Source organism: Mytilus edulis, chromosome 1 (assembly GCF_963676685.1).
Source record: "Mytilus edulis chromosome 1, xbMytEdul2.2, whole genome shotgun sequence".
In the NCBI taxonomy this organism is placed as follows: domain Eukaryota; kingdom Metazoa; phylum Mollusca; class Bivalvia; order Mytilida; family Mytilidae; genus Mytilus; species Mytilus edulis.
In genome coordinates this window covers 92743682-92768614 of record NC_092344.1, presented here as the reverse complement: position 1 = coordinate 92768614, position 24933 = coordinate 92743682, and the positions used below count along the sequence as shown (strand labels likewise).

Genomic DNA, 24933 nt, shown 5'->3' with positions numbered 1-24933 from the left:
CATTTGATCTTGACTGATAAGCAAAACGTTGTTATTCAGGGTTGATTTGTTGATCCGACATATCATCTGGATTAGGATTCGCATCAGAGGCCCCGCAGACTCTACCTCTACCCCTACCACCACGCCCATGAGTTCTGGTAGATTTTGGAGGCATGCCTGTGTTGATTTCGAGAATTCTTTGTATTAATGAAAATCAGAAGGAATGGAACAGTATTTATATGGAACATGATGTTGACGTTATTGCCGAGAGCGTAGCTAGATCGCGTTATGAACGTGGTTAGATCGTATAATGGCCAGGATTAAAGCGTGCTATAATCGTAGAAGCGTGAATAAGATCGTGTTGCAATCGGATAAATCATGGTATGGTCGTAGAAGAGAACGTGATGAGCGTAGTAAGATCCTGATAATCGTAGTGAGGTCGCATGGTAAGCGTGGCGAAAATGTTGTATGATAGTAATCGTAGCGGAATCGTTGTAGAAGCGTAATTAGGACGTAGAAGAATCGTGAAAACAACAAAAATTTATATTTAATGCCACTCATACTGCGACCTCACCAAGATCTGAATTAATTTAGATCGTGGTGCGATCGTGGTCTAGTGTGACTGGGGCATTAAGTGATCATGCTTAACTTATATTGAATTTGAACTGTAATAATATAGAAAGAAGTCCTTGATTGGGGATCCTTATCAATACACTTTTACCAAATGAACAGTATGTTACAATTGTTAAGGGAATTTTATCTGTAGAAAACGAAAATGAGTAATGTAATAAAGTAGACATATCTTGATATGGTGGGATACTCTTAAGTATAAAATTAAAAGATCATCCCAAATTATATCTTCTTCTATAGCTAAAGAAAATAGAAGAGATTATCTTATGTTAGAAAAGCCAATTAATAATGTATGTGAAATAGCTGCCAATGATAATGATATTGATATAGCTAAATTGAAAAGTTTGAGATTAGAATCGCTTAATATGAATTATAAAAATGTAGAAGCGCTATTCTTAGATTTAAATGCCTTTTGGGCTGTTGAATCATACAAAAGTACAAAATAATTTTTTTTATTTAAAATATAAACAGGAGAATAACTCTGTAAAGGAATTGTTAAATGTAAATAATGAATATGTTAGTGACATTAATGATATTTTAGATTAACAATATGATAAGAATAAAGAATTGCAAAACTTATGTAGATACTGATGATAAGAAACAGAATGAGTTATTATATTGTGTAGATGTAAAAATAGATAAAAATTATCATCAATTATGTTAGTAAATTAACTCATCATAGATACCAGGACTAAATTTAGTATATACGCCAGACGCGTAAGATATTTCGTTTGAAGAAACAATTATTTAAAGCATTATCTCAAATGCCTAAAAATGAAAGTCCAGGATCACACGGACTTATTGTTGAGTTTTATTGACAATTGTATTCTGAACTTAAGCATATACTTGTAAAGCTTTAAAATACTATTGAACAAGAGTGATTGTAAGTAGATCAATAAAATGTGGTGTATTTAGTCTTGTATTTAAGACAAAAGGTGACAAAAGATCACTTAAAAAATAACGACCGTTATCTCTGGTACAGGTTAATTATATAGCTTTGGCCGGAATAGTGGCAAAAAGATTTGAAACTGTATTACCAAAAATTATTTCTATAGACCAAACTTGTATAATTGGTCGACATATATCTAATATTGTAATAAACGTCAAAGATATCATAGAAATTATTTAGAGAGATGACCTTGAATGTTATATTATAAACAAGGACGTATATTATGTTAGTTATACGTCCTTGATTATATACAATGACCAAGAAAAGACATTTGATAGAGTGAGTAACTTATATCTTTTGAAGGTTTTAAAAAGATATGGTTTTAAAGAAAACTTTATAACATGTAAATATATAGAAATATTAAGTGCAGTGAAATGCAATGGTTTGATTTCGTAACAAATTATTTATGTATTAAGAATGTTATTAGACAAGGATGTACTATTAGTGCGTTACTGTATGTTTTAGCTACTGAACCCTTACATAGCAAGATTCCTAAAAATTATTTGATAAAAGGTATTGTTTTTCCAAATAGTGAAACCGAAGGGTTAATTTTTCAGCGTGCAGACGGACATATTTTTATCTTTTTGTAATAAACAATCTGAATCAGAAGTTTTTAATATTTTATTTAAATAGTAAAGCAACTGGTGCTAAAATTAATAGACAGAAGTCTGTAAAATTTTATGCGTTTGAAAGAGAGAATTGTTCCCCGTAGAAAAACAGGGGCATGGTTTACAAGTATGTGATAATAATGTACAATTACTACGTGGTGTTTATATAGGAAAACACCAAAATATATGTGATGATATTAAAAGGAAAGAAAAGATATCAAATTTGTAATCACTTTTGAACGTATGGTTACAAAGGCAATAAACGTTGCACGGTAAAGTAATTGTTGTGAATAAACTCATCATAGATACCAGGATTGAAATTTCATATATAAATTGATTGTGTCCTGAGGACATGCACACACAAGGTACAAATAGATTATCATAGATATTTTCAAAACTTGAAATATTGTTTTAGATATATAAAAAGTAAAATCACGAAAACACGGAACTTGAAGAAAAATTCGAAACGGAAAGTCCAAAATCCAAAGGAACAATCAAAAGCTCAAACACATAAAACGAACGAATAACGAATGTCAATTTCCTGACTTGGTACAGGCATTTTTTTATGTAGAAAATGGTGGATTAATCCTAGTTTTTAACCTAGCGTAATCTTTCATCAAATTTCATTATATTGACAACGATGTGTCAACAAAACCAACAGACATAATAAGGTAAAAATTTCACAAATTTGGGTGCAGCAGTAACCATTGTGTTATAATTTTAATTACTATAAAACCAAACAAATATGTAACAAACTAGCACAAAAAGACATATAGACAAAGCACAAGAGCAAACGTGAAAGACAAAGATACAAAACTTACAATAACAGTGATGGGATGTAAAATTACAGAGCCACGTCATATTTATCAAAGAAAAACAAAAAGGCACATAGACGCAGCACATAAGTAAAAAACGAAAGATAGAATATAAATATCATCACAGATCAATAACACACTGACGGGATGTATAACTACAGAGCCACGATATATGTTTAAAATAAACATATAAAGGAAAATTAGCAAAAATAAAAGACAAGAATACAAAAATTATATATATATAACAATAATACACCGACGAGATTTATGAGAACAGAGCCAAGCCAAATGGATATCATCAAAAACAGACTAAACTAAATGTATTTTGATATGTATAATATGTCTTTTTTAAAGCCCATTCGGCTATTGGGCACTGAATGAAGCACAGCCAGACATAAATGTTGTTTACATTGTTCCGATATGATATTGTTGATTTCAGTGTTCAAACGTATTTTTTTTCATATGAAAGGTATTGTGGATGACTAAAATACTTCCATTCATCAAAACATTATTAACTTTTTATTAACACCGGCGATTTAGCCATTTTGTGAAAAGGGTGGAGCGGTGCACTAGTCAGTTTTTTATTCTGGGTTTGAATTACTTTTGAAGAACTGGCAGAATGATTTTTTTAAAGGACGACAAAGTTTTTGGTGGGGTCGGAGACGTCGGGGAAAGTTTCTGAAGTGAAAGAGAATTATGAAATGGAGACAAAAAGATTTTTCATAGGACTGTACTATTCGTATAATAGGGATATCTACATGAAAAGTGCAAGCAATTGTTCATGTCACAAGATTGAGCTCTGTGCTTGCTACGGTTATTTAAGATGATGTTCCGCTTGATTGAAAGTCAAATGCAGCAACAAAATTCTATGAGGAGTAGAAATTGACAACATAATAGGTAACATGACAGATTAAAGATGTTTCACCAGTTTTTAGAAGAAATGTACCAAGTACGCAGATAGCTGATGGAACACGTTTTGTTTTTACGCCACATGTAGTTGCGTTTCAAGATTGGTAAAATAACGAAGTACTATAAATGTGTTCATAATAATCCGACAAAGGTTCAGAATATATTTCACCCGAACATGTTCACGAAAACTGTCTTTAAATAATATTGTGGAGAATAGGGTCATATGGAGAGAAGGTATCATTCAGATAAGGGTATATTGTCATGCACTACCGATAAAGTGTATATGTCAGAAGGGGGGAATTTGAAACGCAACCGCTGCCAATCGTCGAAACGTGTGGTTTGATTGTGATTAATAAGTCTGTAGTTGCGTTGAAGACACATGAGTTAAAAATAAGAGTAATTCGCACGAATAAATCAATAATGAAGTATCCACAGTAACTGAGTTAAAAAGTGATGACGCACCAGAAATTAAAGACCTAATCGATGACATTCATGAAAAAAAAAATAATTTCATTAACGTTATGACACCCTTTGTGATGTTGCTTTAAACAACGCAGAGGATCGATGTTGCTTTAAACAACACAGAGGATGGTGGGGATATTGTAGTTGACGACTCTCATATCGGCTTTGAGGAAGACCGGTATGAAGTTGTTGAACATAGTCTGTGCTCCATAAACGTAGACATTGATACTAGTATATGTAGTTAAACTCATCATAGATATCAGGGTTAAATATTGTATTTACGCCAGACGCGCGTTTCGTCTACAAAAGACTCATCATTGACGCTCGAATCAAAATCTGTCTGCTAAAAAGCTAAAAATATATACACATGGAAAAAAGTATTGCAACACCTTGATTTTTTAAAACTTGAAAATTCAGTCTTTTATTTTGGATGTAATATGATAAAACATTTGTAAAATAATATTGAAACGCAGTTAATCATAACATTGGCTTTAAAACGAATAAAAAATGTATGAAAAAAAAAGTTTTTTCTAACCAAAATTTTTATAACAAAATGAAGTGTTTTTTGTACAAAAAAATGCATTTTACAACTTTTACTGTAGTCGAACTTTACAATGTCAGACATTTCAAAATTAATCTTTAGATGATTGTTCACATCATGGTTGATTGTTATACGCCAAAGAATTAGTACTTTATGCGCAGCCTCCATTCAAACGGATACCCGCATCTTAACGACTTCTGATTCCTGCCATAAGTCGACTAATTTGTTGCTAAGCTAGCAGCAACCATTCTTGACGAAGGGTGTTGTTTATTTCATGACTTGTTTGAACTGGGGTGTCCTTTCATGCACTTTACGCCCAATAGTGTCCCATATATACTCGATATGGTTCAAATTCGGGCTACGATTAAGACCAAGAAGAATAAACCGAATTCTATTGGAACAATGGATCTTCCTCCACGACGCTAATTTCCAACTTTGGCCAGCTCTGCACTATATTGGATACGAGCATCTGTGTGTCTGTTCGTAGGCAAAGGCCCCCGAAATGGTATTATCGCACGATAACCAGTAGCGATTAGCCGATCTTGAACAGTTCTTGTTTAAAGGCTACTGTATGGTCATCATTCTCTTTTTAGGATTGTATTGTTTGCAATGGGTTTCCTTCTGACCAACATTTATTATGCTTTATTTTCCCTAGCAGATGTTATAGGGGGTCTATATGACCTCGGAAGGTCTTTAACATCGTCTCTTGCATGATTTTTATTCTCAAAACGACTTATAGTGGAATGGTGATGACCAACAATACGTGCAATTATCACAGCGACATACCTGCTTCCCTCATGCTGGATATCTACCATCTTGCTGCAGTTATGAGTTGTGGATGACCAATTACAAGGTGTCAATAACATAAATTTATAAACTTGGTTATTTAAGGCGTTGAAAACAATGAGGATAAAAACATCTGTTTTAATGTTTACGAGTACAGTAGCTGCATGTGCAGATAAGAACTGATAGAGTCGATATTTGTTGATTAAACTCAGGTGATATTTAAATAATGTTTAACTAAATCTATTTCAAAAAATTATTTAACAAAAAAATAAAAAGTGTTTTTCTAATTTGAATTTCAATTTGGTGTTGCAATACTTTTTTCCATGTGTATATGTGTAAAATAATGCTAATTAGACCGTTAAAATCAATTGGTCAATATAATGCATCTTTTTGTTGTACACGGTAGACATTTTTTTGACAAATGACAAGTTACTACCTTAAGGTTTATGTACCCTTCTGTAGCCATTTTTGTACAAACTTTTCAAACTTCAATTGTATCAAAACTACATATATAATGAATTATAGAGATAGGCCATTTTGAACATATTCCAAGGGGAAACTTGATGCAAAGCATTATTTTTTACTGTTCCATTGCATTTAATAGAAAAAGAGGACTTTGTGGCAAATAAATCAAGATTTTTATAGAAAAATCCATAGGCTTTATCCTTGTACTCTCATATTTGGCAATTTGATGACTGATAGATATAGGATTATTGCATGCAGTGCTAGCATTGATTTCCTTGAAACAAGTTTATAAATGTAGTTATTGGTTAAGACAAGCATAAATATGGCCAAAATCAAGTACACCTTTTAGGGTGCGCTCGACTTTAGTGACTCGGCACGAGGTGTTTTGGAATTTACAGGTTACTTAGAACTTTTTGTGAAAAATAAACATTAGCACATCATAGAAAATCAAGTGAGTAATTTATGTTTCAAATTTTATAACAAAAATCTCTGTATTAAAGGCTGTGGATTTTCTATAAAATTCTTGATTTATTTGCCACAAAGTCCTCTTTTTGTATCAAATGCAATGAAACAGTAAAAAATAATGCTTTACATCAAGTTTCCCCTTGGAACATGTACTAAATGGCCTATCTCTATTATTTATTATATCTTTAGTTTTGATACAATTGAGGTTTGAAAATTCGTACAAAAATGGCTACAGAAGGGTACATAAACCTTAAAATTCTACACTTTGACATTTCAGTTTCTGTGGCGGAATAGTGGTAGGTGTGTTCGACTGTAAATTACTTCCGGATTACACATTTAGCAAGTAGTTTTCAACGCTGATATAAAATCAATTTTTTTTCTCGTCTAAGAACAAGCTTTCAATGGCTTAAGGTGTAAGTGAATATTCACAACAGCATTACATTTACGAGTCTTGAATTTGTTTATTTTTCTGACTTTATTTATTTTGTTACCTCACTGTCTGGAGGTGGGATCGCCGCTATAACTGTAAAGGAGTAAATATTTGAGGGAACAATACAACTGTTTCGGCCGTGTCGGAAATTAAAACTGTAGAAATACAAGTTGTTGAAGGTGTAGTTGAGGCATATATCTCTAAAAACAGAAACGTGAAATGTCAATAAGAGACATGGAAGCTGTGAACACTTCGGTGTGGACATGATATCAATTATATGGTCATTTGTATAAGTTTCCTGTTGACAAAACTTTAAATTTTTCGGAACACTAAGTATTTTCTTATCCCAGGAATAGATTACCTTAGCCGTATTTTGCACACCTTTTTGGAATTCTCAATGCTCTTCAACTTTATACTTGTTTGGCTTTATAACTATTTTGATCTGAGCGTAAGTGATGAGTCTTTATTATGACGAAACTCGCGTCTGGTGTATTACATTATAATCCTGGTACCTTTGTCCTTTGATAACTATTAACATCACTAGGTCGATGCCACTGCTGGTAAACATTTCGTCCCCGAAGGTAGCCCAGTAGTCAGCACTTCGGTGTTGACATGAATATCAATTGTATGGTCATTTTTATAAATTTCCTTTTTCAAAAAACTAAGGATTTCTCATCCCAAGAATAGATTACCATATACGTATTTGACACAATGTTTTGAAATTTCGGGTCCTCAATGCTCTTCAACTTTGTCTTTGTTTGACTTTATAACTATTTTGATCTCAGCGTCACTGATGAGTCTTTATGTAGACTAAACGCGCCTCTGTCGTATTTAATTATAATCCTGGTACCTTTGATAACTATTGATCTATTTTGTAACAGGGGTTCAAAGTGAACAATTAAACATATTAGTTAAACGCTGTGTTTTCGAAAGGAAATCTAATGAGCTTCCTTAATGTGTCTTCCTATGTGATGGATGAAGAAATTAATAAGACATTTTGGTGTACGTGGTGACGAAGGTGGTGTTTCAAATTTAGATGACCATGATTCAACTGATGTAAAAGGAAATTCTGATGTTTATTCTGACCCAGATGATCTTAACCTTCATCCTGATGTTGTATACTATAGACATGCATATGATAAAATACAAGTTAAAAATAACTAATGATAAATAAACTGATCATAGATACCAGGACTAAATTTAGTATATACGCCAGACGCGCGTTTCGTCTACAAAAGACTTATCAGTGACGCTCGAATCCCAAAAAGTTAAAAAAAAAAAAAAAAAAAAAAAAAAAAACCCAAAACAGCTTGACATTCGAGTCGGTTTTTTTTCGTTTTTGATAAGCAAGACGTGCCTACAAATCAGAGGAAAACTGATAAGTTTGTGGTTTGTGACTAGCCATCCGATGATGTTCATTCTATATTCTGTCAAATATTGTTCAAGCAGAACTACTTTTAGCAAAATTTTGTGCATTGTTACACTCATATAGACTTTTACGCATCCAGGGGGAATGGTCGTTTCATCAAGGAGAAAACTGTTTTAGTTGATCAAGGTGACAAACGGACTGTAAAAGCTACCTATGTCATCACTCATGTTGTAAAAGAAGTTGGCGGGGGGATATTTCTTGCAGCTGTGTCAAAAAATGCTTATATTCAAGAAGTTATGTTGTATTATAAAGATGCATTAGATTTGGTTGTGGATACAAGTTTAAAAGTGAACGATACAAATTTTAAATCAAGTGGTTTTTTTTGCCGTGAAATATTTTTCAGTTTTCAATGTGTCACAGTATATGCCTGACTCTGAAATACGAGAGAAATTGCAGGAGTAAGAAGCAGAACACAAGACGCCCATTAATCGGAAAGTACATCCTGGTACTGAAGTCGCTTAAGGTACACGATATGTAGTTGTTAGATTTTCAACTGGTGTGAACTCATTTGAATATATCAGTGTAGTTCATGACGGGTCTGCACATAGTGGTTTGAGTTAAGTCATGTCAATGCAAATTGTCAGAATAATAGTTTTTATAAGTGTAAACGCAACAGATATCTGACCAGAGCTCGTCAGACTCCACCTTGTAGCACATATCATAAGGTTTTATCATACTGTCGGGGCGAACCGGTTCGGAACAGGGATACAAATAAAACAAATGAAAAGGAAAAAAATACTGACAATCCAGAAAATGATATATATACTGAAAATCCAGAAAATGATATAAATACCGAAGCTCCAGAAAATGATACCAATACTAACAATCCAGAAAAGGATGATAGGAACGACAAAGAAGACCATCGCCTGGTTAATGATGTACAAGATTTAATGACTGGTAATGAAAATTCTAATTAAGAATTTCATTTATGCATACAACCAAGAGACAGTCTTTGTTGATAATACATCACTAGCCAATCAAAATTAGCGCCACATTATGAATCTTCGATAAATGGTATTGTTTATTCAAGAACCACATTTTGAGTTCAAATGTCTCCCGATTGTGTGTATTGAATTGTTAGAAGCTTGATATATTTTGAGACAGAAGAGTGCATTTATATGAAGTGTAGAAATTGTTTATGACCAACCAGTGATGATGATGGAAGTTTTTTACGACCTTGACTTGCTATACAGCCCTTGCACGGTCGGTCAAACCATTGTTTACGAATCCAAAGATTGTATTGAAAGATAAAACAATACTATGGAATGATTTTATAAATGCTGGTATAGTTACTCTTAAAGATATCAGACATGTTTGCACCCGTCCTAAGTCAGGAATCTGATGTACAGTAGTGGTCGTTTATGTAATTTATACGTGTTTTTCGTTTCTCATATAGATAAGACCGTTGGTTTTCCCGTTTGAATAGTTTTACACTAGTACTTATGGTGCCCTTTATAGTTTGTTGTTCGGTGTGAGCCAAGGCTCCGTGTTGAAGGCAGTACATTGACCTATAATAGTTTACTTTTAAAAATTGTTATTTGGATGGAGAGTTGTCTCATTGGCACTCAAACCACGTCTTCCTATATCTATATCTATATAATTTAATTTTGGATGTAATGCGTCTTCTGATTGGCTGACGTTATTTTGTTATGAGCCCATAGATATAATTTAGTCATGTGACCGTGACGTCATCAACATTTTTTCATGGTTTTCTACGGTTTAAAATGGAATTTAGAATTAAATTATAAGAAATGACTGTAATATTTTTTCTGTCTATGAAGAAATAACATGAAAAAAATTGGTGCACACTGAATAACGCGCGTAGCGGGTTATTTAACAGTGTGCACCACATATTCGAAATAACATAAAAAATGTGGTGCACACTGTTACATAACCCGCTACGCGCGTTATTCAGTGTGCACCAATTTTTTTATGTTATTTCTTCATAGACAGTCATTCCTTGAATGCTATGCGGTTAAATCATGATACTTACCTGATTGTGTTGTTGACACACAATGTATATAAAAATTCAAATGTAAACAATGTGACTGATCAGTATCATCGTTTAATTTATGCAATTTCTGGTGACTTGAGGCAGACCTTACACAGTATATTGAACCATAGAATACATATCGTGTACCATGCACTGTTTAAATGTTGATAACGGGTTATTTGATGATAATACTAAAGATCGTTGTGGTGTTAAAATGTGGAAAGAGATATTTAATATTGATGCACTGTTTAAATGTTGATAACGGTTTATTTGATGATAATACTAAAGATCGTTGTGATGTTAAAATGTGGAAAGAGATATTTAATATTGATGAAAATGAGTTCAGTAAAATTTGCTGTATTTGGCAAAAGTTTTAGGAATTGTTGGTCCTCAATGCTCTTCCACTTTATACTTTTTTTTGCCTTTTAAACATTTTCTTTATTCGAGCGTCACCGATCAGTCTTTTGTAGACAAAACGCGCGTCTGTTGTAAATTTAAATTTTCAATCCTGGTATCTATGATGAGTTTGTTGGTAAAATGTAAATTTATTCAGTTAGACTACAAAATAAACTGAACTAGACTCCAAACCAACTTCTTTGAAAAAGTGGATTTACAAAAGTAAATACAAGAGAATAAGATGGTCATGTGATTTTGAGGTAGTGATACTGGCGACTATTTTATCAACTGCATTTAACATTAACTTTAAAAATTCCTAAAAACTATTTGTCCGATTAGTTTCTGAAATTATTTCAAAATTGTGTTACTAATAGAATAAGTGGTGTACAGAGTGAACATGTGTTTTTATTTGGATTAAGTTGGAAATGTTGTTAACAATATGCACCCATATCACATCTTATTTTCAAATGGGTCAAAAACATAAAATGCTTGATTCATTCGAAAAATAGCATCCTCATGTTAAAGAAGCAGACTAATATATACAATTTAGATTGTAGTAATTTGAATGTATAAATTGATTGTATAATGTAGAAATTTATTCTTTAGTTTTCTATGTTGTGTCATGTGCACTATTGTTTTTCTGTTTGTCTTTTTCATTTTTAGCCATGGCGTTGTCAGTTTGGTTTAGATTTATGAGTTTGACTGTCCCTTTGGTATCTTTCGTCCCTCTTTTTTTATACAGAATGTATGCTTCAAATTGATTAATATCGGCATTTTACACCAACAACAAAAGGACTACTAAATGTGCAATAATATTGAATGTCTGGTGAATAGCTATATTATGGATATGTCCTGTTCAGAGTGAATGCATATTTTCGATCTATTGAATGAAATCTTGTAACTAACTTCTGGTATAAGAAACTCAGGATTTTAAGGAATAATTAAAAAACTAATTAACGCTGTCGATGTTTTTAAAAGATCAAGTGCATTGCATGTGACAATATCAATACATTTGTAAATAGTGAAATTAATTTAGATTGTAGTAATTTGAATGTATTATGTAGAAATTTATACAGAATGTATGCTTCAAATTGATTAATATCGGCATTTTGCACCAAAAACAAAAGGTCTAATAAATGTGCAATAATATTGAATGTCTGGTGAATAGCTATATTATGGATATGTCCTGTTCAGAGTGTATGCATATTTTCAAACTATTGAATGAAACCGTGTAACTAACTTCTGGTATAAGAAACTCAGGATTTTAAGGAATAATTAAAAAAACTAATAAACGCTGTCGATGTTTTTAAAAGATCGAGTGCAGTGCATGTGACAATATCAATACATTTGTAAATAGTGAAATTAAAATCACAAAGTCCGTAATCAAATTGCAAAATTAAAAGCTCAAAATCCATCAAACGAAACGAGATCAGCTATTAATTTCTGACTTGGTACAGACATTTTCTTACGTAGAAAAACCTCTCACGTATATGACAGTCGCATAAAATTACATTAAATTTACAATAAAAGAGGGACGAAAGATACCAAAGGGACAGTCAAACTCATAAATCTAAAACAAACTGACAACGCCATTGCTAAAAATGAAAAAGACAAACAAACAACAGCACACATGACACAACATAGAAAACGAAAGAATAAACAACACGAACCACACAAAAAAACTTGGGGTGATCTCAGGTGCTCCGGAAAGGTAAGCAGATCCTGATCCACATGTGGAACCCGTCGTGTTGCTTATGTGGTAACAAATCCGGTAACTAGTCTAATTCGGTAGGTCATATTCATAATACTGTGTGTAAATAACAAACAGACATGATATATAAAAATGTCATAAGTAAAGCTACTACAGCAGACATCATTGTAATATAGTATTTTTATTAAAAAAAAACAAATATGTCAACAAAGAAAAACTAAAACACATATAGGCTAAATACATTAGCAAAAACGAAAGACAAGAGTACAAAATTTTACTAAAACCAATAACAAAATGACTGGATGTATAAGTACCGAGCCACGTCACATCGATATTGCCAAAAATAGACTAAATATCAAAAGTAGTACTTAACAAAGGCAAATAAAAACACTATAACACGGAATATAGACGATAAACAACGTTAGTACATAAAATCTATACTTCAAGATTATCGTGTATTATTTGCGAAGTTGATACGGAATATTTATCAACAAGGTCTAGGTAGATAATTTCAAACTAACATCGTCTTGTTTGTCATAGATTCTGGTACGCAAATGACCGCTTATGTCAAATTCGAATTACAGGTCGAAATGAGGCAGAGGAAGCCGTGTTTGCTGTTTAGTTATTTTTTTAAGTTCTGGAGTATATATTAATGGAACCCATTCCGAAAAGTTGGATTATTTATATGGAGAACTTCATCAGTATATCTGAATGTAAAATTAAATGGTCTTAATTCTTTGATCTTCTTGTTTAACGAGTGTCTTAAGGAATTTTAACTCATGAAAATAACAAGAGGACGCAAAGAGAGATGCTCATTTCGTTCCCATAGAAATGCCGACAATATTTTGAAAAATTCTAATTCTAAATTCAACAAATATGTTATCAATAAGAAACTCCAGCGTACTCATCACTTAGCATATTTTAACTTTTTGTGTACTTCAATAAAAAAAAATGTCATAAAATAATAAATTGATAACGTATGCTACCATATTTGTGTTGAAAAGCATTGTGGATTATTTCTTTTAGATGATTTTTTCATGGAGAGTGGTGGTATGCAGGAATGAAAAATCAATAGTTTTGATAGAAGTAATTTCCGAGAAATATCAAGATTAAAAATTATTCAGAAGTTCTTAAGTGTTTTTTGTTTTTTTTAATACAAATATGGTTACTGCCACTTCACGAGTAAACAGTTTCACAGTATTTCTCAAGTCCCTCTTTCAATGCGAACAGATTTTTTGTAAATCTAATACTCGTTCGTCGAATATGCAGATGAGCCGGCAATATACAGCTGTTTGCATGGAATTTTGTGAAGCTCAGGTATCCAATACAAACAAGGTAAGTTCTCCGACTTGCCGTTCAACTAGATGATAATTGAATCCACCTTGGTCAAATTATATGTTTTTGTTTGTGGGATTACAATTGGGACGAAAGATACCAGAGGGATAGTCAAATTCATACATTGAAAATAAACTGTCAACGCCATGGCAAGACAAACAGACAAATAATAGTACAGAAGACACAACATAGAAAACTATAGACTTAAGCAACACGAACCCCACCAAAAACTGGGGGTGATCTCAGGTTCCCGGAAGGATAAGCAGATCCTGCTCCACATATGGCACCCGTCGTGTTTCTTATGTTATTACAAATCCGGTGAATAGTCTAATTCGATAGGTCACATTCGTAAAAAGGGAAGGGTATTGTAGTTACGACATAAGGAACATATTCGATATCATCTGTGAAACAGTTAATCCATAACGGTCAACCAACTCGAAATGGGGTCCAAAAAAATTACGAAGGGATTACCTGCGTGCTCATTTTTCTGATTTCTTTTACAAAACATTCAAAGTAGTACGAATTACATACAAAAACAATATCATTATACAAGAAAGTCTTAATAGACTGTTATAATGAATTGGTCAATATAATTCATTCTTATGTTGTTTATTGCGTACAGGCATGTGACAAGATACAATATTACTACCTAAAAATTCTACAGCTTTAGTGTACATGTGAACTTTCATTTATTTATTTTTTGTGGCCTGCTATTTTAAAAGTTACTGTACAAAGTCGGGTAATTCTGATATTTTTATTGTTATTTTTGTATTTTTTAGTGTCTTAATAGACTCCCCTTCACCATATCCGATGATAGAGTGTGTTGTCTTTAAAAGGAACTGTCATTGGTTGTCGAAGAAGAAGACAAGATAGTTGGTCCAAAAAGCGATATAGAAGAAACTGAGGTCTAATGGGGTGAAGGTAATGTTTTACATGTAGTACCTACAAGAAGTAACTCCTATGATTTAACTGTAAAGGCTAATGAACTCACTACTGGTACTTTTGTCATTGGTTCAAAAGGATATAATTGACGAGCGATTTATTCAAAAGAAAGAGTTGATAGGCTTTTGCACTAACCGGCCTTTAAGTGACAAATGATGATTAACGTAAGGTTGGAAATCTCCGATCAGATTACATGTGTTTGATATTTCGAATGTAACTGACGTTGCGATTAAAATTCTCGCCAAATGTAACAAGTCTCACGTATATGTGGCAGTGAAGTTTGAGTTAAGTAACAAACATGAATATATTCGAATCATACACGACCATCATTCAAAGGTGTGCTCGAACTGATTGTCGCCTTTTCATCTTTATTTAAACTGTTCGAATGACAAATGTTTTCAGTTCGGGACTGCCAGAGTATTGGGCATATTTCAAAATGCTGTGGAAGTGTAAGTCGACAGAAAATCATAAAAACAACAATGATCAGTGATGAGAGAAGGATACAACTGCAAAATCAAAACAGCGTGATACAAACGAAAATCAGAGAGAAAGAAAGAGGATTCCAAACAACCGCAATTGAAGAAAAGTCGAGCTGTACAAGAAGCACCTATTAGTGAAACGGTCGAGAAATATAAACAGGTTATTGACAATGTATATGCTATGAAATTCACAATACTGAGGATACCGCTATAAACATTGACGTACATAGAAAAGATTTTTTTAATGACGAAGACTCAAAACCAACTGAGATTTAGATGTGTGAACGGGAAATAAAGTTGATCAAAAATTGAGTAAAACAACGACGACTGGGGTGGCTGATGGATCAGTTGATGGTGAATTTGTTTTTCTTTCTGATTTATATGATAATGCTGTAAATTCTTCCGACTATAAGCACTGGGGATATAACTGAAAAAGGGGGGGGGGGTGTGCATGTATTGTTTGTAAGATGTCAATTTACATGTAATATAAAAAGTGTACCGTAGCTACCGGCCATGATGTATCTGATGATAACAATAAGGTACATCGATAATTCGGACATGATAGAAGAGGAATCTTTTCTCCAAAATTCCTTAAAGTACCAATTAGAGTTAACATTTACTTTTTACAGTATATGGTACTACCTGCACTGTAAAAGATACTTGTGGGATCCTTTTAAACAGCAACAATTAGAAGTTTATAATACAGAGTATACTTAAGGATAATACCAATGGTTGAATAGAATTTGTTGTAAAGACAATTACAATCAACACCAAGGAGTAAACAAAGACTTACAAAACCAAGGGACATTTACATGAACCGTCATAAATAATAAATAAGAAACAACACGAACTCCACTAAAATCCGGGAGTGAAATCAGGTGCTCCGGAAGGGTAAGCATTTCCTGCACCGTAAAAAGAGACAACACTATTTCTAAGCCGTCTAGATTAGGAAAAGGTGTGCGAAAAGGGTACAACATCACCAAAAACACAATAAAACGATCATTATGTTAGATATTTCGGATAACAGATATCCTTCCTCGGTAATAGCACGATGACAAATGAATCACGTCTATTCAAATTAAGACTCTATCAAAATCTTGAAATTAATACAATTTAAGCAAACGCTGGAACAATTTTAAATTTCTAAACACGGCGCAAAGACTACAAAGATATGCCAAAATAAAAATAGTTATTTACGATGTGAACTGGCACAACTATAAATTCCCAAAGGTGGTGATAGCTGAGATGTTAAACAACTGCGTGGGAATACAGTCCCAAAAAACAGTCCTGACCGATCTAAGCTGGTATAATATTTAAAATATGACAGCGGTAGAAAAAGTTCAGCTTAGATCGGTCAGGACTGTTTATTGGGACTGTATTCCAACGCAGTTGTTTAACATCTGATATTTCAGAGCGAAAATTAATAGAGAGAACAGAATATGCTTGAACTGCAAAACAAAAAGGATGAAAATCATTTCCTTATTTATTGCAAACGTTTGAAATTTACAGAAAACAACTATTTAATAGACTAAATATTAATTATCAAGATCTGTTACCTGAAGAAGTTATGAAAACTACTATTAGTTTCCTTAACCCACAAAATATTGCTGATACAAAACATATATGCCATAACATACAGTTATGCTTTGAATCTTTGAAATTTTATTCATTTAACTTTGATTTGATATTTTGTCATATATAATATTTATTTATTTATATGATTAATGTGGGGGAAGACATCATTATACTTTGTGTTGATTTTCCTAAATTAATAAAAACTTTAAACTTGAATAGTATTTTTTTCCAAAATATAATAGCTTGAAAAGCCTTTCTATTAGACGTACGCATAGTGTTCATTTTTCTGCAACTGACAAAATCAAAATAAAACTTAAAGCAGCTAAGTTGTATTTTCTGGTTGCATGGTTCTATTTATTGCTGACGCATGGTAAAATGTGTAACAATCTCCATAAATATTATAAAAATCCACAAAACTGTTGCACTCTTATCATTGCAGGAAATAATAAAGATCATTTATAAAAACGCGACTCATTATTACAAAACTAACTTAAATAAATAGTACACAAAAGTGTCTCAGTCGTTATTCACTATCGTAACCTCAATCATGAGATTAAATAGATACATTTAGGCCACAATAGTTAAATGATTGCCAAATTTAAATCTCATATAGCATACAAGGAAATAGTAAAAAAAAAATCGCCTCCTTCGCCGCCATCAAACCCACATTCAGTTAAAAATGTTACAATTGAGAAATGATGCAGTCAGTATAACTCTACTATAAAAATTCCTAAGACCACAAAAGCACTACTCTAGCGAGTTGAGACACACATCGTATCGGTCAACCAATTTGTGAGATCTACCTTAATTTCTATGAAGATTCTATTTCAGTTATTAATTCACATAACACTATTTGAAGTTTTTGAGTATGGAACACGTGAAAAATCAGAGCTAAACTATCCTACCCGCCTTTCTTCAATCAAATCATCATTGTCTCATTTTTCAACAAACGACAGATGGAGAATATCCAGTTAGACGTGGTCATGGAGGACAGAGTTAGTGGTTTGATCATTCTGAACAACAGACAAACTTGAACTGTAACAATGCTTATATATTTACAATAAAAACTACGAATTGCATTTTATTAGTCTGAAAAAATTAAGTTTCAATTATCATCCTAACAACGTTTTTTAGTTTTCTTTTATTTTACTTTTTAAATTATAAACCTTTACTGCTTTTTTTATGTGGATCGGTACTTATGCATCCCACCAATGTGTTGTTGTGCTATGGTCATGCCTTATATTTTATTCTTTCATTTTCGCTTATGTTTTGTCTATATGCCATTTTGTTATTCTTTTTTCACAATGTTGACTGTTGTGTCCCGATTTTTGACATTTTACTTATTATGTCTGTTTGGTTTCTTCTCAATTTGTTGTCCATGTAAAGGAATATTAAGCGACTGCCGCTTTATAGAAGAAATGCCTGTACCAAGACACAGAGAAATCAGCTCATTATACTATATAAAAATATCGATGTGGTATGATTGCCAAATGAGACAATATCCACCAAAGTTGAAAGTATATGCAAGGAGTTGTGACATAATTATGTACAGTAAAAAGTATGAGGCATTATAATTCTTTATCATAATATATATACACAAAAAACAAGGGTCTTCGTCAAGCTAAGGTACAGTAGGAATTCCTCACAAATTCATTATTTTTACATTTAAAACAAAAGCTGTTCTGGAACTCCTTCGTCATTTGTTCTTCGTGTGATCATCATTTTATATTATTAGTTTCATTCCGTACATCACTTTATGTGCTCCAGTTTTAGGAGTTTTATACAGGACAGTGTAGGAACCCGTGTTACGTTTCCCTCTTCTGAGTGACGAAAACTGCTCAGCAGGCCGTGTGCACAACTGCAAGAAATATTCAGCGGACACGTTATCCAAAGGAACAATTCGTGGCTAAACACAGCGTGGGTTACCTTTAAAACATTACAAATTATGTCTTTACATCAGCGATAAACTGTCTTAACATATTTTCCTATGTGATAAAGGAATTATGAACATTCAACCGTTCAAACTGTTCTCGATTGCACAATTCAATTCAGACAGAACCAACGTGTGAAAGAATATTTATTTATCTATTATTATTTTAAATAGAACATTAAAAGCTTTATATATCTACGAACTGTTTATCCGTATTTTCAATGGACTTTAATTATCATTGAACACATTGTAAAATTGTATTTATATTTGTATTTTCAGTTTTTCACCATTTGATTGGTAGTGAAATAAAAGTCAGCTCCTGATTGTTTTATCTGTAGTTTCAGCGACAACCCTGTAATATTTATCGTAGGCTCACAGGTGAATACCTGAACTTTCTGAAACGGACAAGAACATTGGAGAGTCAAAAAGACAAAGAAGCATGTTATCTCTCATTGAATTTTCGTCTGTCCAAAGTGGAACTGGTCATGAAAACTCTACACGAGCATCGCCTTGTTGTCGTTTTCTTTTTAAACATGGCGTTGTCAGTTTATTTTTAATCTACGAGTTTGACTGTCCTTCTGGTATCTTTCACTTCTCTTTTATGAACAAATAAAAATTCTTAAGAGAGGTTAGAATATTTAAAACTTCAAAACTTCCAAAAGCTGCAAACGAATCACTTCCTACTATCCCTCTCCAATTAATAGTTGCTGTAATGATTTCTCGACTCACAGAGAGTTTGGCATTGTTCTTTTTCAACAAGACGTGGCTGCGTATTTAAACATCCCTCTCAACCAACAACCCAGCACGTATCAAAACTAATTTGCCTGTCAAAATGAATGATATTGCTCATGTGAAAAGAGCTTTTTTGTTCACGGGGAAACCTTGAGCACTTTCGATAAGCAACTGTGTTACAATCCATTCTTTCAACAACGATGTTTTATCACTTAATATAAAGTTATTCCTTAGAATGAAATTCAAAACAGTGTGGCTGTGTTGTCCCAGTCAATGGATGAATTTCATGTGTCAATCAATGGCCACAGCCACACTGTTTTGAATTTCATTCTATGAATAATGAAGTATTACTCAATATTTTCCTTAAAGGGGCTCTAGCTACGAGATAAATAAAAAATCTAAAGTTAGATTTTTTTGGTCAATCAATAATGAAAGTGAAATAGTGAAATAACAATTCGCTTTTTTCAGCCAAAAAGGTTCAATTTTGTCAAATTACGCTAAGAAACATTGATAATTAATTATTCGCTTGCAAGTGAATGAGTCGACCTCTTTAAATCCGTATTCATGTGAAATTCAATTTAACCCCTCGCTAGAGATTGACAACGCATGCAGTGTACGTGTACTGGTTATTTAAAGAAAAAGAATGTCAACAATGAAAGTGAAACTACGGTAAATCATTTGATTACTAATTCGATGCACATAAAATCATTCTTATACGGTTAACAGACCTATAAAAATTCAATTGCACGTGTTGGTTTAATCTATTCATATCTTTATTTATGTTTACATCGCTTATATGGTCATCTGAGGTCAAATCGATAGTTAATTAGATGGCGTCTGGACTAAAATACACACGAAACGAACCCATGTATTATCTACCCTATGCTCTGTAAACTGTTTATTTTAGACTTTTGATAGTTTGGATAAATGTTTTACATTGTTATAAATCAAATATGAGAATTTGAGTCAAATCGGTGACCATGAATTTGACAGCTAGTACCCCTTTAAAGACATATGAAACGAATTTTTTGTAATTATATTGTTACGAAAATATTGAACCAAAACATACATATATCATGTTATCTGTGTAAACTCATCGAACCTTTAAACAAACTTGTAAGTAAAGGTTATAATACCAATATTGTAATTAGATCTCTGAATAAAGTTTACATTGGCACTAATATCGAGTTTGTCATTAGCAAATTTAAACATAACTAAATTGTATCTTCTTTTGAGGCGGGATGTATAGAGACACGTTAGTTTTTATCGCTGTAGAGATCGTTCCTCACTATCCTATTACCTGTCGATAGTTTTATTTTTGGCATTGCACAAGTCATGTCTTCTCTGACTGAGCATGACGTTAAAATACTAAATCCCTGGGATGTGTTTTAGTTGATTTTAGTCTCTGATGCATGATTTTTTTATTATTGTTTTTGGCTTTTAACTTGCTGTCAGTAACTGCGAGTACTCTCAAATCGTATTTTCTTGTTAACTCGACCTGTTGATACTGTTTATAATGCTTTTTTGTTATTTTATATTTATATGGATCTTGTCTATATACCAGCTTTGATTATTTGGAATATAGTCTAAGTTTCACTTCTTCTTACTGCATTTGTATAAACTTAAAGATTTACCTGTTTTTTCAAACCGTTTTTTTTTTTTTTTCTAAAGTGAATATTTTCGAAGGGTTAAATATTTCGCAGTGGTGACTTGCCATGGCTTTGTTTGGACTTGTTTGTTTGCTTTTTGGCCTTGAATGTTTGTCCCTAATATTTATTAACTGTGCATTTGCATTCAGATATCGCAGATCAAATTTATCCGTTTTTAGTGTATTAATGTACGTTTTTTGATTGAGTTAAGCCTGCCAATTGATGTTTTACCGTGTGTTTTTCTATGTTGTGATGCTATACTATTGTTTCAGTAAAAGGGAGAAGGTTTGGATCCATTAAAACGTTTAATCCCGCTGCAAATGTTTGCACCTGTCCTAAGTCAGGAATTTGATGTACAGTAGTTGTCGTTTGTTCATGTAATTTATACGTGTTTCTTGTTTTTTTTATTTAATATAGATTAGACCGTTGGTTTTCCCTTTTGAATGGTTTTACACTATTAATGTTTGGGCCCTTTATAACTTGTTGTTCGGTGTGAGTTAAGGCTCCGTGTTGAATGCCGTACATTGACCTGTAATGGTTTACTTTTTTTAAATTGTTATTTGGATGGAGAGTTGTCTCATTGGCACTCGCACCACATCTTCCTATATCTATATAATTATGCTTTATTAATATATCTAAAAATGTACAACGTTCGTTTCACGATCTATGCTGTACAACCAACAAAAATATTTCATAGTTTGTTGTTAATCGGAAACTTAAACTTTTTTTAACTGTCGGATTTTGTCGCCGATGTCTACCGATCGTGACTTTGATAAACAATCAACATAGGAGCACATGAATCAAAAATGAGATGATAGAGCGATGTTAATTGGTTGTTTTCTTCATATTTTATATGTGTTCCTATTAGTAAAATACACTTTTATGAGGACAGATTCATGGAAAGTACATTTTTAAAAAGATTCGGAGGAAATAAAGGATTTTCTTTTAGATGAAAGCTTATGTATATGTGTTTCATAGTCAAAGTAAGCCATTCAAGTATGTAGAACATTTTCAACTGTTTTTGTTGAATTTCACAGATCATTTTAGACTTAAATACTAAGAAATTTTATTTTGATCGCACAGGTTTGAAGTTTTGAGTTGCAAAATATTCAGTGACAATTTTAAGGCTTGAATGTTAGTTTTCATTTGATAATTTTATTTTACGCCTACAAGATAAAAAAAAATGATCTCACTACTTCCATGCTTGTATATTAAAAGTCAAATACCAATGGAAATCAACTGTCCTTTTCCTGACTTGGTACAGGCATTTCCGTATGTTGATTCTGGTGGATTAAACCTATTATTAATCTACACATGGTAAATGTCAAACTATAGGTATACATAACTTAACATATGACGGAAAACATCCAATCATGCAATTACAAAATAAGTCTTCCAGTACGATGCAAAAGTTCTTTGATACTTTTCTATGCATAATATAAGTATGCAGATTAGCAGATTTGAACAAAGCTTTGATCGAATGGTCTTACCTATGATTGCATTTAAATATCAAACATGATATAATTGAAACTTCTACACTCTGTTCACCAGATCAATTTTAAACTGCTTTGACGATTAAAAAAATAGACCTGCTATTGGCGCTGTATGCAATATGTATTAAAGAAAGGAGACCGCATACTTTAGCATTATATTTTTTGGTTCGTTTTCCATACATATTTTAGGATGTTATTTTTGCTTAAATCTTTTAAAATACGTATTTTCCTTGTGCTACCGATGGCATACGCAGTTGTTTGGAAGTATAAGAAAATTGGAACAGAATGCGTAATGACTAATGATGTATTTTTCACAGATTCTGCGCGTTCTGGAATTGAATGTTCTAAAATCTGCAAGAATAACCCCTTTGGACCCTGTTCAAGGTTTATATATGATCCAGAAGGAAAGAAATGCATGCTTCATTCCGAACAGACAATTACTAGGATAAATTCGGTTAAAGTTACCACAGATGTCAAATGGAAACTATACGGTACTGCACATAATAGTAAGTTTTTGTTTTGATTATTAATTAAAAAAAGGCATATACGACCTTTACGTAAATTACATTGCGTAATAAATTGTACTCAAATATTTTTCAAATTATCAAATATTGTAATATTAAATAATGGATGAACAACAAACACCATGAAAATTTCTGACATTAAAAGTATTGTTTTTTTTTCTTTCTAAACAAATATCTTGAAAGTTCATATTATTATACAATATGAAATAAAACGGAAAATAATTTTAAAGTTAGGAAGCATCTAAGTGCCTTAAATAACAAAGTTAAACAAAAAGAAAATAAATTCAATATATGTTTTTGTTTATTTGAAAAAAATAATCTAATCTCCTTCAGTTATATATGTATTTGTTTCTTCTATGTTATGAACACGGCATTACATAGCAAGAGTTGAAACTGGTTTAACAGATCGACACGTGAATGTGACATGTCTGAAAAAGAAATTGTGTTATTCGGTTTTTTAAGTTGTTTCTTAGTATTTTGGTTTTCGGAATGGAAGGAAAGCCTTCGTAGATTATTTATATTCATACATAACTTATCTTAAGACTCTACGCCAATGAGAACTTGGCATACACGGTAGAAATTTCAATTTTTGAAACATGCCAAGAAATCCTCGCTAAAAATTCCGGTCGACCTCCTACGGCAGTCATTAGAAGCTAAAGATTTGATTTCATTCAAGAAATTAATTTATGATCTTCATGTACGTGTCGCTTAGAACACGGCCATATACCAAATGGTCAATATTAATCATCCATGTAATTTGCTCTATGTGGTATTTGCAGAATTTCAACGGAGGCAATTTCTTGGCATGACCTAGTACGGACCTCTGTATATTTTAGTTTTTGTTTTCAACCAGAGAGGTTCAATTGTGTATATTGACCTTCAAACTGGCATTTAATGAAAACCAAGCTTAAGCGTGTTGTGAAAAAAAATCACGTCAAAACGGAATGGGGATGATAAATCCGATATCAAGTTGATTGCATTTGCCACAATGTTTCTGCACACTAAAGAACCGAACAATGACTCTTTGTGGTGTCTTTTTTGCATTAACATAGAAATGCATGAAAACCTCTTCATTAGATTGAGAAAGAGAGAGGAAAAAAAGGGAAAACAAATATGTTACTTTTTTCAGGAAGTCCACCATATTGAATTTGACCATAAGAAAACAAATACTTATCAAAATAAGATACTAAAAAAGAAGTAGTCGTAAAACGTTGGACAAGCTGAAGACAATGGTAAAAATAAAGAAAAAAAGACTATTAGACACACAAAATATAACATTAGTCTCAAATCTTAAGATTTAGAAGAACAAAACCAACTGAAAAAACTAAAGGTGTATACAAATCCTGATCTTGTTGCAGCGAAATGTTTTGGTAAACGTCTTATATATTGCTAAGGAGATGGACATCAGTTTAAGGAACGAATGCCCTTAATCCTTCATCCTAAAATCCCACCTTATAAAACGTACTTTAGGACTGACATCCAATCTAAAAATAAAACAATTGGAAGAAAAATGTTATTCAACACACAGGCTGACTTGATAACTTGTGCAAAAAACAATTGGAAGAAAAATGTTATTTAACACACAGGCTGACTTGATAACTTGTGCAAAAAGAAAAATAATTTGATTACTAAAATGAACAAATTTTTAAGCTAACAGAATTGGTAGATGTGAAAAATTAAATAATTGATTTGGGTGAATATTTGAT

General features: G+C 32.4%; 1 protein-coding gene across 1 annotated transcript; it reads left to right on the top strand.

The window, feature by feature from the left end:
* The first annotated feature begins 8014 nt into the window (after window positions 1–8014).
* On the top strand, window positions 8015–9385 carry LOC139490585 (probable E3 ubiquitin-protein ligase rnf113). The gene is made up of 2 exons (XM_071277498.1): window positions 8015–8155; window positions 9053–9385. Exons 1-2 carry the CDS (start codon window positions 8015–8017, stop codon window positions 9383–9385), a joined length of 474 nt encoding a protein of 157 aa, XP_071133599.1.
* Window positions 9386–24933: the final 15548 nt, after the last annotated feature.

Excerpts from the sequence above, each read along its gene's own strand:
- LOC139490585 (XM_071277498.1), top strand. The coding sequence starts at position 8,015 with ATGAAGAAATTAATAAGACATTTTGGTGTACGTGGTGACGAAGGTGGT. Across the intron at positions 8,156-9,052 it reads TTAACCTTCATCCTGATGTT|AATAATAGTTTTTATAAGTG; the intron begins GTATACTATAGA and ends GCAAATTGTCAG.